A 14,759-nucleotide genomic window follows, 5' to 3' on the forward strand; every position below is an offset into this window, starting at 1 on the left:
TTTCACGCTCAAATCGCACACTGTTTGCCAGGCCCACTCTGGATCAGTCCTGATGAAGGGTTTCAGCCTGAAACATCGGCTGTTGATTCATTTCCTTAGATGCTGCCTGACCTGCTGAGTGTCTCCAGGATTCTGTGTGTGTTGCTACGGATCAGCCTCTTGCCCAAAAGCCTCTCTGCTCCGCTCGCTGCCTCAGGTCTACATGGCTCGCTCTTGCTTCACTCTACTCAACCTGTTCACGCTTCACAATATCTGCCCTCAGGTGTTCCTTTTCCTTTGATGAATGGTGGAGCTTCCCATCCAGGGACAGTTTTGTTTGTTGTTAAGTAGCTCTTTGATCTCCTGGTCATCTTTGTCAAACCAGTCCTGGTTAGCCTTCATTACCCACTCCTGTTGAACACATTATGCCCGAGGTTTGTAGTCTCTTCCTCCCCAAGCACCAGAGTTACCCTGGAGAATTGATTTGTGTCCGTGATGATCACAGTATATTTGTTCTGTCTTAGAACCCAACCAATTGGTCAAATTCTGCAGAGCTGTTGGATCACCTTCCTTCTGTATAAAAACAACTCTTTTCCAATTTGTCCTTGTGTAGGGTGTGCCTACTGCCTTGTTCTTTAAACTCAGCACAATGTTAATGTCAAAGTGTCTTGAGTTTCTGGGTTATCAAGTGTTCAAGCCTATCATGGAACAAGAGAAAATCTGCTAATGCTGGAAATCGATGTAACACACAAAATCCTGGAGGAACTCAGCAGGCCAGGCAGCATCTATGGAAAAAAGTACAGTCGATGTCTCGGGTCAAAACCCTTCGGTAGAACCTGCCAAAAGTACAGGACCAGCATTTTGTTTGTGTAAATCTTTACTCCTTAATCTTTAAGGGAGAATATTAACCAGGAACTGATGAGTAACTCCCATGCTGTCCTTCTGAATAATGAAGGCATCTTTAAAAAGAGAGGAAACAGCTTCCCTCTTAATGCTTCATTCAAATTTCCAACGCCACAATCTTTGTACTTGCCCACAAACACACTGGAAAAAGTGAGTGCATTCAGATGGAAATTAATGTTTCAGTGGCCTTTCAGATCGTAATTACTTCCCGATCATTACTTAGATTTACATGTGTTAGGCTTACTCCTAAATGATTAAATATTTTTGAGAGTTTGAAAAACATTTTCTTTTTCTCTCTCATTCTAAATTTTAGATTTAAAGTACACTCTGCATCGCTCAGTGAGGATTCATCCATTCTGATTCACTGGATCAGATATGCCACAAGTTCCTTCCCAAAAACATCACATGAACTCTGATCTTCATCTTCAATAACGTGTTGCTCATAAATCTGTAGGCAACTGTCAGCATTCCCCTTGCACTGAACATAAAACCCAGGCCATTTATTTCCAGCCTACAGGTGATCACAACATGGAAACATTACAACAGTATATAATGCACTCACTTAAAAATGACTGACCAGCAGGAACAACTGTAGACATGAAATATCAGTGTTTACTTTATCCCAACTCTGTGTGGCATACAGTACATGTAACATGACCAGTGCACTGGAAAATTTTAAACACGAGATTCTACAGATCATAAACACAAGAAACGTTGTGAGCTTTTGTGCCCTGAACTTCATATTGTGGAGTGAAAGTTGCCAGTGTGAAATATCAACTGTACTCTTTTCCATAGATGCTGCCCGGCCTGCTGAGTTCCTCCAACATTTTGTGTGTGTTGCTCGGATTTCCAGCATCTGCAGATTTTCTCTTGTTTGTGGAAGTCTGCAGATGCAGGCAGTTTAGAGTAACACATTCAAAATACTGGATGAACTCAGCAGGTCAGTCAACATCAACGGAAAGGAATAAACAGTCAACATTTTAGACCGAGACCCTTCATCATGACTGGAAATTTTAACCTTTTAAATAGAATACTGAGTTTTAATAATAACTTGTGGGAAATAATAGGGCAATTTATTTACACTTGTGTGGACAAAACTGAAAAGGCCATGTAGTTACTGACATGGTTGATGATGAAGGGTCTCGGCCTGAAATGTCGACTCCTTATTCCTTTTCATAGTTGCTGCCTGAGCTGCTGAATTTCTCCAGTATTTTGTATGTGTTCTTACTGACATGGCTGTTTTTCTCCTTGTGTTAGTCCTGTGGAGAATGTAAATCAGCAGACGTCATTGATGCTGTACTGATCGTGTGTGAAGCACTTCGAACAAATCCGATGTTTCCCACACATTACTCTGCTCATTTGACCTTCACTCCACTGGAGACTAGCAATGCTCAGAGGTTTATGTAGTATGATCTTTGATCTTGTGGTGATGGGGCTCCCAATGTAGTATTAGAGTGTGCACCTTCAGTTTGGTGCCCAAGCAATTCTCCCTTTTTTTATATCTACACTATTTTGCAGCTGTATCTTCTTCTATTGGATGCTGAGGCCTTGGCCAGGGGCAGATATCGTCAGGTGGTGCCCAACCTTCAGAGAGTGTTTCAGCCCTTAGCCACTATACTCTCCAGCTGGTGGGTCAGCAGTGGTGGCCAAGTTTCTGCTCCTGACTTCCAGCTCAACAGCTGATTCTCTTCTTGATTAGCCACATTTATATCCTTTTCAACTATTTTCTAAGAATCCATTTCAGCTTCTTTCCCCACCAATCCTAATGTCTCTGTGTGTTGAAATTTGCTAGTGATTCAGGGAAGCTCTTGGAAGGCAACAGAAGGTTAAAGGCACATTTATAAACAGAAGGTGTCGCAAGTTCCAATAGTGACCGAATTGTGATTTCAGAATCACTTTCGATGCTGGATGCTGTCTGATGTTTTGAAAGTGACTGCTTACAGATTGGAAATTCCAGCCTCAGCGAGTCAGGGTGACTTTATCTCACAGCTCCCAATGATGACATAATTGACAGTTCAGAAAATGGGAGTGGTGGATGAAATCCAATTTGTGATTGCATTGCATGTCATATTTGTGAATTATCTGTTTTTGCTGCGGACAAACATTATTATGACATACTGTGTTGCAATATCTTTCTAAAACACATTGTGATTACATTGCATGTCATCTTTGTGAATGATCTGGTTTTGCTGTGGCCAAATATTATTATGATATACTGTGTTGCAATACCTTTCTAAAACACAAATGTGTGTTTTTTTCTCCACAGAAAAAGATCTATTATTTAAGACTTCTTGGAGGTATAGAGTTTAGATTATGCTTGGAAAACTTGTTTCCTTTCTCTTGGGTGAGAGAGATGGTGATGATTGTGAAGAAAAGGGTGTCATGAATAACATTCTTTATGAGAACGTGGAGGATGACTGGGTTATGGTGGATATCCAAGGTAGGACATTGATCTTTGTGCTTATTCACAATCTCAAGATTGAAGACGAAACATTATCAGATCTTGGATGCAGGTTTATAAAATGTAAACCATTAGAAGGCATATAATCATTGATGTATGATTGTATTATTATTTAACAGCTAAAGTGAACAAATAGTTTAATATTGAGTAAAAAAAAACTGAGAGACCCTGATATGGTTTCTATTTTCATCACTGATAAATGCAGCTTTTCTTTTGAAAGCTACTATTGTTACAAAGTAAATCTACAAAACTTAATGAAATTACTGAAGCCATATTAGTGTGGAGAGGGTTGTGAAAATACATACAGCTGTTATATACAAACTGTTGTTAAATTCAATGATAAAATATAACCAGAACTGCTGTATAAATTTTATAACTTTGTTAATTCATGTTTTTATCAAGTGGACTAAAGTCACTGCTTGTTAATGCATTACATTATTGAGTGCCAAGTGAATTTAGAAAAAAATGGTAAAATGCAAGATGTCTACCACAGATATATTTCACAAGTACTGAGTGCAATTGGAAAGACCATAACTTTTCATAATTAAATTAGAGGCTTCAGCAAGAGGCCTTGTGAGGCTTCCAAACCAGATTCCATACTTTGAATTGAAATAGATTATCTTTGGTTGTTTGTTTAGAATGTATTATGTATAAAGTGGCATTCAAATGTGTAGTCTTTTAAGGATTTCTATTAGGCAGTCCCACAGGTCTGGGGATGACTTAAAAAGGAGTGCCTGTTCGTAAGACGATAATTTGGTTCACATGGAATCCTTCCAAGAGCGTTCATTGTTTTTTGTTCATTAATGGAAAAACTTGAGATTTCTTACTTCACATGAGTGCAATAGAAAAGCATTGTTGCATTCCAGAGGACATTTGGCCAAGTTTGCTGATCACTGCCAAAGATTGAGAATCACTCTTGAACTAGTCAAACTGGTATTAATTTATCTTTGTGAGTCACCATGGTTCTGCATTCAGGAGAGCATTCCAGTGCTTTATTCACAGGCCTGTTTCATATGAAATATAGTTGAGCATCCTATGAACATGGAGTTTGTTTTCCATTTAATATTTTACAAGGGAGATATGTAGAATTGAATATATTCAAAGTATCTAGAGACAGGGAAATAGAACATGAAGTAATGGAAAAATATAAACTGTAAATATCAGTGTCCCTTCCCCACAGATCAATATCCAGTGCTGAAACTGGAAAATGCTCCAGTAAAAAACCTCCTGACTGAGCACCCAAGCATGTCTGTTTACTCTCTGAGGATTACGAACAGTGACGGCGAGGAAGAAGCTGAGTTGGAGGATCTGGAGAGTCTCAGGTTTGTAATCGGAAACGGGGAAGGATTAAATTTAATGGTCCCATTCCAAAAGCCTTGTATCATCTTCTAAAACTATCACACCTAGGATGTATGTGATATAGTTTACAAAACAGCATTTCAACTATTTAGTGAATTGAAATATGCTTACTTATTTCTGTCTCCTTACAAGTAGACACAAGGCTTGTAAAGGTATTAAAAGCATGATGAAAACACTCCTTTCTTTACACTTCCCTGTTCTAACAAAATTATTTTATTCCTTCCTAAGCTCAGATGTGATGCAAGAGTTTCCAATATAAAAGTGGAGTGGAGAGGCAGTTTTACCAATTCATTACAACTATCTTGAAAATGTGAATATATCCAATAGTTATCAAGCCATTCAGCACAGAAACAGGATCTTCAGCTCACCATCTATATGTGGACCATCAAGTTTCTACAGCAGCTATACTAGTCCCATTTATCAGCACTTATTCTTAGTCTCTTTGCCATCGTGATTCTGATGTTCATCCAGATGCTTATTAAATTTTGTGATAATTTCTGCTCCAGATTACAACCACCCTCTTGGTGCTTCCTGCTTATCATGTGGCAACCAGAATTGCATTCAATATCCCAGCTGCGGCCAAACCCATAGTTGTTAAAAAGACAAACTGTTGAAGGGGCCCAGCAGGTCAGCAGCATTTGTCGGTCAGCTCTTTGGGTCGAGCTCTTCCTGTTCTTGTGTGCCGTGCTGCAGCTAATGAAGGCAAGCATCTCTCGTGCCTCTCCACCACCCTTTCTGCTTGTGCTGCCACCTCCAGGTTTCTTAGGCTTTGTACACCAAGGTCCCTTTGTCCCTCAGTGCTCTGTAGGGCCCCAGCATTCTTGGTATCCCAGTCCATCCCTGGTTTCCAGTTTGGGTCCACCTTTATCAGCATGGACTTGCTGATAAAACCCATGGCCGTGGTTGCGTGCTCACTTAGGCTGAGCGCTGAGTCTTTGAGTGTAGATCAGTTTCCTGACCCAAAGCAGTTTTGTATAAGATCATCTGTTTCCTCAGACCAGCACTGTATGACTTTCTGAACAGGATCCTAGTGTTTCAGCTTCTGTTTGTATTCAGGAAGAAAGAGCACAGCCTGGTGGTCTGATATCAAAAAGCTCAATTAAATTAGTCAGGATATCCCACCAACAAATCCACCTTGATTATCCCTAATCATTCCCTGCCTTTTCAAGCACATATTATTTATTTATTTATTGAGATGCGGTGTGGAATAGAGCCACACTGCACAATAACCACTAATTCAGCCCTAGCCTAATCATAGGACAATTTACAATGACCAATTTACCTACCAACTGGTACGTGCACCCAGAGGGAACCCATGCGGCCACGGGGAGAATGTACAAACTCCTTACAGGCAACGTCCCGGGTTGTCTGTACTGCAAAGCATTGTACTAACCTCTGCACTACGGTGCCCCCTCAGAATTTTCAGTACTTTTTCCTCAGTATAGACAAACTGGCCTTTAGAATTGACAGAAAATATTTGAGGATGCTTCCAGGACCAGAGGGCCTAAGTCTTTATTCCTCAGAGCATAGGAGAATAAGGGGTGATAAACTGGTTGGTAGCAATCCTTTTGCCACAGTAGAGGAGTCTGAAACTAGGGGCATAGCTTTCAGGTGAGAGGGAAAAACTGAAAAGGGAGTTAAAGGGCAACCTTTTCAGAGTTTGAGGCAGGTACATGGAGGGGTATGGGCTGAATGCTGAAATTAAGACTAGATGGGTGGTTACTGTGCTTGTATTGACTCACTGGGCCAAATGGCCTGTATCTCTGGTGTATTGCTCAATGACTCATTTAATATATATCGTATTCCTGCAGCCCTTCTTGAATTAAGGCACCACATCTGCTGATCTGTAGTTTTCTAGCATCTCACCTGTGGCACCTCACCACGTACTGAATATGTGGACCATCAAGTATCTATAGCAATATCTTTGTCAGGACTCTAGCAATCTCCTCCTTTGCCTTTCATAGTTGCCAGGAATATATCTCCTCAGGCACTTGTCTACCTTTCTGCCCATTAAGACATCAAATACCTCCTTTTTAATTGTAATATGATACAGAATTTCACTACTCCAGCTGTAATCTCCATCTTCATTATCCTCCTCCATAGTGAGTACAAATGTAAGACCTTGCCAACTTCCTCTGCCTCCATGCACAGATTGCCCTTTGGTTCCCAAGTAACCCTGATTACCCTGGTTATTTTATTAAAATGTATGAGATGCCTTGGAATGTTCCTTAATCTTGTCTCCCTGTGATTTTCATAGCCTATCTTTACCCTGTTCATTCTTGTTTAAGCAGCCCCCTGCAATTACTGAACCCTCCCGAATTCTGACGAAGGGTCTTGGGCTGAAACATCAATTGTTCATTCCTCTCCATAGACACTATTTGACTTGCTGAGCTCCTTCAGCATTTTGTGTTGTTTCTCTGGATTTCCAGCATCTGCAGAATCCCTTGTGTTTAAACCTTGAATACCTTTTGACACCCAGGGTTCACACAACTTCTTGTGCTTACCTCTCACCTTTATGGGAACACATTGGTGCTGAGAACTCATTATTTCACATTTAAAATACTCCTATTTTCCAAATGTTGACTTGCTTTCAAGTAGCTGCTCCCAGCCTACATTTGCCAGGTCCTGTCCTTTGATATGGAAATCTGCATTCCTCCAATTGAGACACAATTCCTGGCCAGTCCTTATCCATTTCCATTACTACTTTGAAAACTTACCAAGTTACGATCATTATCCGCAAAGGCTCACCCACTTTATGCCTTCGGCTTTTGGTTTCAAAGCTGATGCCTCCAATTTACATATTGGTCATTCTCTGTTCAAAACATTGAAACTTTGTTGCATAGTTTATGGCCGATATAAGGATAGGTGGAGGTAGATACAAAGGAGGGGAAGGTAGTTCTGAGGAAGTGGAGAAGGATTTAGATAGATTGAGAGAATGGGCTAAGAAGTGGCAGATAGATTAGAACGTGGGGGGGTGTGGTCACGCACTTGGTAGAAGAAATAAAAGGATAGACCATTTTCTAAATGGAGAGAAATTCAAAAATCTCAGGCGCAAAGGGACTTGGGAGTCCTGGTGCAGGATTCCCTAAAGGTTAATTTGCAGGCTAGGTCAGTGTTGAGGAAGGCAAATGCGATGTTAGTATTCATTTCAAGAGGACTAGAATATAAAAGCAAGGATGTAATGTTAGGCTTTGTAAAGCACTGGCTTGGCCTCACTTGGAGTATTGTGAGCAGTTTTGGACCCCTTATCTTCGAAAGGATGTGCTGACACTGGAGAGGGTTCAAAGGAGGTTCACGAAAATGATTTCAGGATTGAGTGGCTTGTCATATGAAGGGTGTTTGATGGCTCTCGGCCTGTATCACTGGAATTCAGAAGAATGAGGGGTGACCTAATTGAAACCTATTTGAATGTTGAAAGGCCTTGATGGAGTGGATGTGGAGAGGATGTTTCCTTTGGTGGGAGAGTTTAGGACCAGAAGACACAGCCTCAGAATACAGGGGTGTTGTTTTAGAACAGAGATGAGGAGAAATTTCTTCAGCTGGAGAGTGGTGAATCTGTGGAATTTGTTGCCACATGCCGGCTGTGAAGGCCAAGGCTTTACGTATATTTATGGCAGAGGTTGATCGATTCTTGATTGGTCAGGACATGAAGGGATACGGGGAGAAGGCAGGAGATTGGGGCTGAGAGGGAAAATGGATCAGCCATAATGAAATAGCGCAGCAGACTCAATGGGCCAAATGGCCTAATTCTGCTCCTATATCTTATGGTCATTATGGTTTTACAATAAACTGGCCTAAAATTTACCTTTCTAGTTCATTACACTTGTCAACCAGCAGCTGAGTTGAATATTAGGTATATGTACTGATCTTTCCGGAAGAAATTTGCAGCTTGCTCATTTTTACCCATTATCCATTCTGGAGTCAGCGCATAACTAACGTTCCTTTAACTGCACAGTGAAATTTGGGCTGATCTGGTACTTTCATTGAGAATTTGTCTTTTGTTATTCAGTCAATATGATTTAAATATTTGCACAGCAGAATCTTATTTTGCAAGCTGTATTTGTATAATAGACGCATGTACAGATTCTTGCGTTCTAAGATTGCATCAATTTTTTAGTAGGTATTTCATGCTGAGGTATTGTGAAGTGTTATTGGGTGAATTGTGATCAATATTTAGCTTTTGTGCCTTATTGCCTTTAGTATATGTATTCAGATGCCATTTCTAAGACATCAATCATAGTGGAGAGTTGCATGATTGTGCTGCAGGCAATTCACCAGAACCTATAGTTAATATAAAAAAAAACTCAGCATTACTAACAATATTTTGCTTCAGGGTAACAAAAATGATATTTGTTATGCATTGTTATAACACCTTTGACCTTTATTTCCAGCCCCGATGAATGACTAAAACTATCTTGTTTCCTATTATTTCTGTAAAATCAATTCTTTCACCTTGAGTGAATGCTATCATAAAAACATCAGTATTTCTCTAATGTGGAATTCATGAATTGGCGAGTTTGATTTTGTGTTGGAATTTGATAACCCTTTATGATTCCACACCATGGTTAGTAAGGGAATAAAGTAGAAGGATATTTCTGGGCAGCTCAGATTTCTTTAGGTACCAATTTAGCCAGCTAACTTGAGCCTTCCTGGAAAAAACAATTCAAATAAATCTTCCTGGACAAGATCTGGGAGCCGGGTGCAAGTTGTGTGTTACAGGTATCAAGAGAGCTCTGTGTTTGATTTTCCACACTTGAGTGATTGAGAACATCAGTAAAGGTAGGATCCTAGCAAGGAAGCAGTAGATTGAGAGTAGGAAGAGTGATTAATAGATAAAAAGGAGAAAATATATATGGGTAATTTAAAGGGTGGAGTTAACTGCTTGGTAGTGTAGTGGTGAGAGGGGGGATGGAAATGGGAGATGAAAAGTGATGCCATTAAAAGACTGGAAATTTAGTTCAGCTTGTTTATCAGAGTAAGATTAGCCCAGCCAATGCCTTAACATAATACCTCTAGGTCTCTTGGCCTTCAAGGCTAAACAAGCTTATTGATATATGGAGCTCAATTTCAGCTGCATATTGCAACCAATAACCTTGGTGGGTTCTGGGGTTATCTAAAGAACAGATGGACCAAAGATTTGCTGGCTTTAGTATCATTGTATTCTGCTGGAGGCTGTAAGAAAACCAGTTCAGTTAGTTCCTCTGTGGACAGGGTGGAGAAGCCAGCAGGTGAACCTTGAGAAGAAGCCAGAGATGGTCACAGAAATCAAAAACACTCGTGCACTCCCACTCAGGAATTTAATGCCTTGCACAGACACATGCGGATGGTAGGTTCTCCAAGCCTCCAAAATACAGGAGATATCTTGGCTAAGAGTATCGCAATAGGGTTCTGAGCGGTTCCATCTCCATTTGTGTCCAAAGGGCTGTGCTATATAGGAGTTTGAGGAAGTAGAAATGGTGTTAATTTATTGTTATTTTTGACAAGTATTGTTATACCAACTTTTCAAATAGTGTTTGACAAATAACCTTTTGAATTCCATGGAATAGTGAGAAGTCCTGCTGTAGTTTATTGAGAGCCTGATCGAAGCATCCATTGCTGTACATCAGTATGTTTTGCACTGAAGAAACTGGTTTGGCAATAGATTTTGCATTTATGTTTCAGAAGGTTGAACTGAGAGTGTCTAAGAGCTGCTTTTGCGTACAGACCAGCCCGGTCGATGTATTGCTCCTCTTGCCTTGTCTGCAAGGGGCCCGAGCGAGATGATGAAGAAGCTCTTTTCTGGCTGTGTGACTTCTCAGATAGCAGATGAAGCAGTTGTTGAAAGCACTTGCATTGTTGGGGAAGGAAGCAGGAGAGTGTGATGGGTACTTCGGGATGTGAAGTCAATAGTCCGCTTGTTTACACTGGACTTCTGTGTTACCTGGTCTCAAGCTTCACAGTGCCATCCTGAATATTGTTTCTCCACTTTGATCAATCACAAGCCAGGGGTTGATCTGGATATTATATTGTTTAAAGGAGTCTTTGTGAACATTCATTTTTTTTCTTTTGTCCACCTGCCAGTCTCTTCCTGTCACACAATTTGGTTTCACCACTGCCGTTCTGGAGATCGTAGAAGACCAAAAGCTGGAGTGGCTGCTCATTTTGATAGACATTATTGATGGCCAATCTGGCTTTCTTTACAATAACAGCAACGTCCCCGCTGTCTGCAGGCTGCTGATTAGGAAATCTGGCAAATGCCTCCCCCCGCCCCCGTGGAACCCCGGTATGAAGGAGATGATGTCTTGGTTTACTGATGAAGTGTGGCCGGCAGAAAGCAGACTTTACCCCTGCAGCTCACCAATATGCAGCACGCTGAGCCACTGGTGTACGACTACACCGAGGAAGCTGTTCCTCTCTGCACCCTCCCTCTGTGCTACAGAGGGCATTCAGCAGGTAGTAGCGGTGACTTTGGCAGCCAGACCACAAAGTTTATGAACTCTCACAAAATATCGGAAAGGTACCTTCTACCCACCAGTGAGCAGGACTTCTGCAGAGGAAACCTTTCACTTATTTGAGAAGCAGGAGAGGGGTTTCTATGGAATTGCATGTCACCTCTTCAGCTGGCAGGGAGTAGTGAATCTGTGGAATGCTCTGCCACAGACTCTGGTGGCGGCCAGGTCTGTGGGTATATTTAAAGCGGAAGTTGAGGGTTTCCAGATTGGTCAGGGCATCACAGGATATGGCGAGAAGCAGGTGTATGGGGTTGAATAGGATCTGGGATCACCCATGATGGAATGGCAGAGCAGACTCGATGGGCTGAATGGCCTAATTCTGTTCCTATGTCTTATTGCCATATGGTCATCCAAAGGCTTTGAATCGCAGAAGAATGCGAGGAAGCTCAGGAAACCATGCACTCCTAAATGCCAATAAGATTGTTCTCAGAGGATGATTCACACCCAATCTCTCTTAAGGTCAGACACATCAGCTTTCTAACATGCTGTCAATTTTAACTCAACTCTGCCAAATCCATCCACCCACCAGTTAAAATGAATCAACTCTTGGGATCACCAGTCTGGGAAAGTTTGCTGTTTTGCTCTACAAGTTCTAACATAGTGAACAGTGAGTGCTTCTGGGTAATTGTCCAATGGGACAATGTTTCTGGAAGGAATACCGGAATGAAACTGTTGATACTGAAATGTGAACCAAAAACAGAAGTGCCAGATGAACTCAGTCATGTAGCTTCTGTGGAAAGAGGAATCAATCATTGTTCCAGGTCAGTGATGGGAGGAGGAGTCAGGTTTGTTGTTATCGACATACTGTATGCCATGAAATCTGTTGTTTTTATGGCAGCAGTGTACCCATAGTAATACACTCTGCTCACACATGACTGCATGAACAAACATCTGGGTAATCACGTTGTCAAGTTCACCGATGACATGCCGGTGTGGCTCATCATACTCAATGAGATGTCCTATAGAGCGGATGTGGAAGAGCTCAAGGCCTCTAGCTAGCTAAATAACCTCTTCCACAATGTCAGCAAGACAAACAAAATGGTTGTACAGTTCAGGCGAATGTGCACCACTCACACCCTTCTTTACACTGGCAGCACAGCAGTGGAAACTTCGAGCAGTTTTAATCCCCTGAGAGAGCACATCTTGCACAACCTCTCGTGGTCCCAGAACACATCCCACACACTCAGGAAAGCTCACCGATGTCTCTACGATCTGAGGTTGCTGAAGAGAGCTAGACTATGCACATCTGTGTTCAGGTCATGCGCAGTAGAGAGCGTCCTGCTGCATGGCAAGGAAACTGCATTGCAGCAGACAGGAAAGCTTTTAAGATGGCGCAGCTGAAGCACAGCAATGACTTGTTTGTAACAAATAAATCTTCTAATTACCTCAGTAATCATACTTTGTCTCAAACAATCACTGCAATCAATAGCCTGTGACTTCCCTTTTGGAGTTGAGCTTTTGAACCACCAGTACAAGCTGGCATTTTTGCAGTGTGAGCTTGGATCTAGAAGGTGCAGGATGGTTTCTGCTGGCCTGTACAGGCCGAATTGAGGTGGTGTGTCCTGGCCCAAGAACGTATCGAAGTGGCAGGGCCTGGGTCTGAGAGTGAGGAATGACCCACTATTTGGCCGATTTAAGCGCAAGGCCAAATTGACAAGATTAAAGTGTCGGGGCCAGGGGAGAGGGATGAGCCAGTGTTCAACTCACTGATGCCAGGTTTACTCATCTCTGTGCTGAACTGAGGCGGTGGCCTGCAACAAATGGTCTCCTGCGTTGGCTGTAACTGGCTTTGTGGCTGTGATCTTCAGTTCTGAATATTATTTGCGTTCTTTTATTGGTTGCACGATTCTTTTCCCTGCACATTCAGTGTTTGACGGTCCTTTTTCAATGCGTTCTATTGGTTTTCTTTGTTTTTTGTGGCTGCCTGTAAGGAGCCGAAACCCGAGGTTGTATGTACAGTAGTGTACATACTTTGATAATAAATGTACTTTGAACAATGGGTTGTCAAAACTACCCAACACATCACTGGCACCAGCCAATGCACCATCAAGGACATGTATGCAGGAAGGTGCCGGAAAAGGTCCAGTTGCATTATGAAGGATCCCACTCACCCCGCTCATGCACTGTTAGTCCCATCACATCAGGAGCAGACTGCATAGCATCCCAACCGGGACTACCATACTCAAAGTTACTTTCCCCAAGCAGTAAAGCTGATCAACACCACCACCCACTAACCCACCACCACTACCATTTCCTGTCAGCCACCTTATGTACAGGCACTCCTGTGCCAAGTGTCAATTTATGGGCAATCTATCTATGCATATGTGTCATTTTATATATTTAATGCTTTATGATTGCGTTCTCTATCTTATTATTTTTTGTGCCTCATTGGATTCAGAGAAACAATTATTTTGTTCTCCTTTACACTTGTGTACTGGAAATGACATTAAATAATCTTGAATCCTGAAAAGAGGAATAGTGAGTGTTGTTGTGTGAATGAAATCACCGGACAGAGAGTTACTGGTAGATCCAAAGCAGCTTCTTTATTCGACAAAACCAGGTACAGCAGGCATCATATGGAGACGCTTTCAGTGAAAGGTCTGCTGGCCCAATGTGGGGGGTCGATATTTATTTGCTAAACACAAAGGACAATTCCATATTTACAAAGTACAGACAATGCTTTCTTGTGACGCTACATACAATCTTCACTCCTTCTGGTTCACATCCATCCCATAGGCGCCAGCAGCATCTGGACTGGGCTTTTAGGAATCCATTGTTCCAAACTGAATCCATAATACATTTATTTGGTATTTTGCATGCTAAGCATAAAGGACAATTCCATATTTGTAAAATATAGACGCCACTCATGGTTTTCCATCAGTTTTAGGCAGCACCTGTCTTCAAAGCTGGTGTCGGCTTCATAGCACAGGGCTGGCCAGTGGGTTCTGTCAGCAGCCGCAGCTTCTAGTTCCCTTGGCTGGATGTCACAGTAGCATAGGGTTTCCTTCACAGCATCTTTGTAGCGTTTGCATGGATGACCTTGAGGTCTCTTTCCGGTCTCCAGTTCACCATGAGCAGCTGGTGAGGCATACGGTGGTCGTCCATTCTGATGACGTGTCCCACCCACCACATCTGGGCTCTGATGATCAGGGACTCAATGCTGGAAGACTCTGCGCGATCCAACACCTCCAGGTTGGAGACACGGTCTTGCCAATAGATGCCAAGGATGGAGAGGAGGGCGGGCATGTGAAATTTCTCCAGTTGTTTGATGTGTCATCGGTACAGAGTCCAGGTCTTGCATCCATATAGGAAAGAAGGGATGACCACAGCTCTGTAGACTTTCAGCTTTGTGGAGATGCGGACGTTGTGTTGATTGAGCACTCTGGTACGCAGCTTCCCCAGAGCCTGGCTGGCCTTGCTGATCCTGGAGTCAACCTCTTTGTCCAAAGACCCATCACTCGAGAGATGCTTCCCAAATATTTGAAGCTGTTTACATTTGTCAGCTGGGTGTTGTCAGCAGTGATTTTTGGTTCTATGGGGTTGATGTTTGGCATGGGCTGGTGAAG

The 14,759-nt window shown here is 42.1% G+C and overlaps 1 protein-coding gene across 2 annotated transcripts in view; it reads left to right on the plus strand.

Annotated features, from left to right (window-relative positions):
• Positions 1-14,759, plus strand: part of LOC140740691 (uncharacterized) — a 42,216-nt gene that overhangs the window by 8,233 nt on the left and 19,224 nt on the right. For both annotated transcript variants that reach the window (XM_073070114.1, XM_073070113.1), the window contains exons 2-3: positions 3,149-3,322; positions 4,524-4,665. In XM_073070114.1, coding sequence (XP_072926215.1) covers positions 3,196-3,322; positions 4,524-4,665 — 269 coding nt within the window. In that variant the 5' untranslated portion in view covers positions 3,149-3,195. The remainder of the gene's footprint in view (positions 1-3,148; positions 3,323-4,523; positions 4,666-14,759) is intronic.

This window comes from Hemitrygon akajei, chromosome 17, assembly GCF_048418815.1.
Source record: "Hemitrygon akajei chromosome 17, sHemAka1.3, whole genome shotgun sequence".
NCBI classification, from domain to species: domain Eukaryota; kingdom Metazoa; phylum Chordata; class Chondrichthyes; order Myliobatiformes; family Dasyatidae; genus Hemitrygon; species Hemitrygon akajei.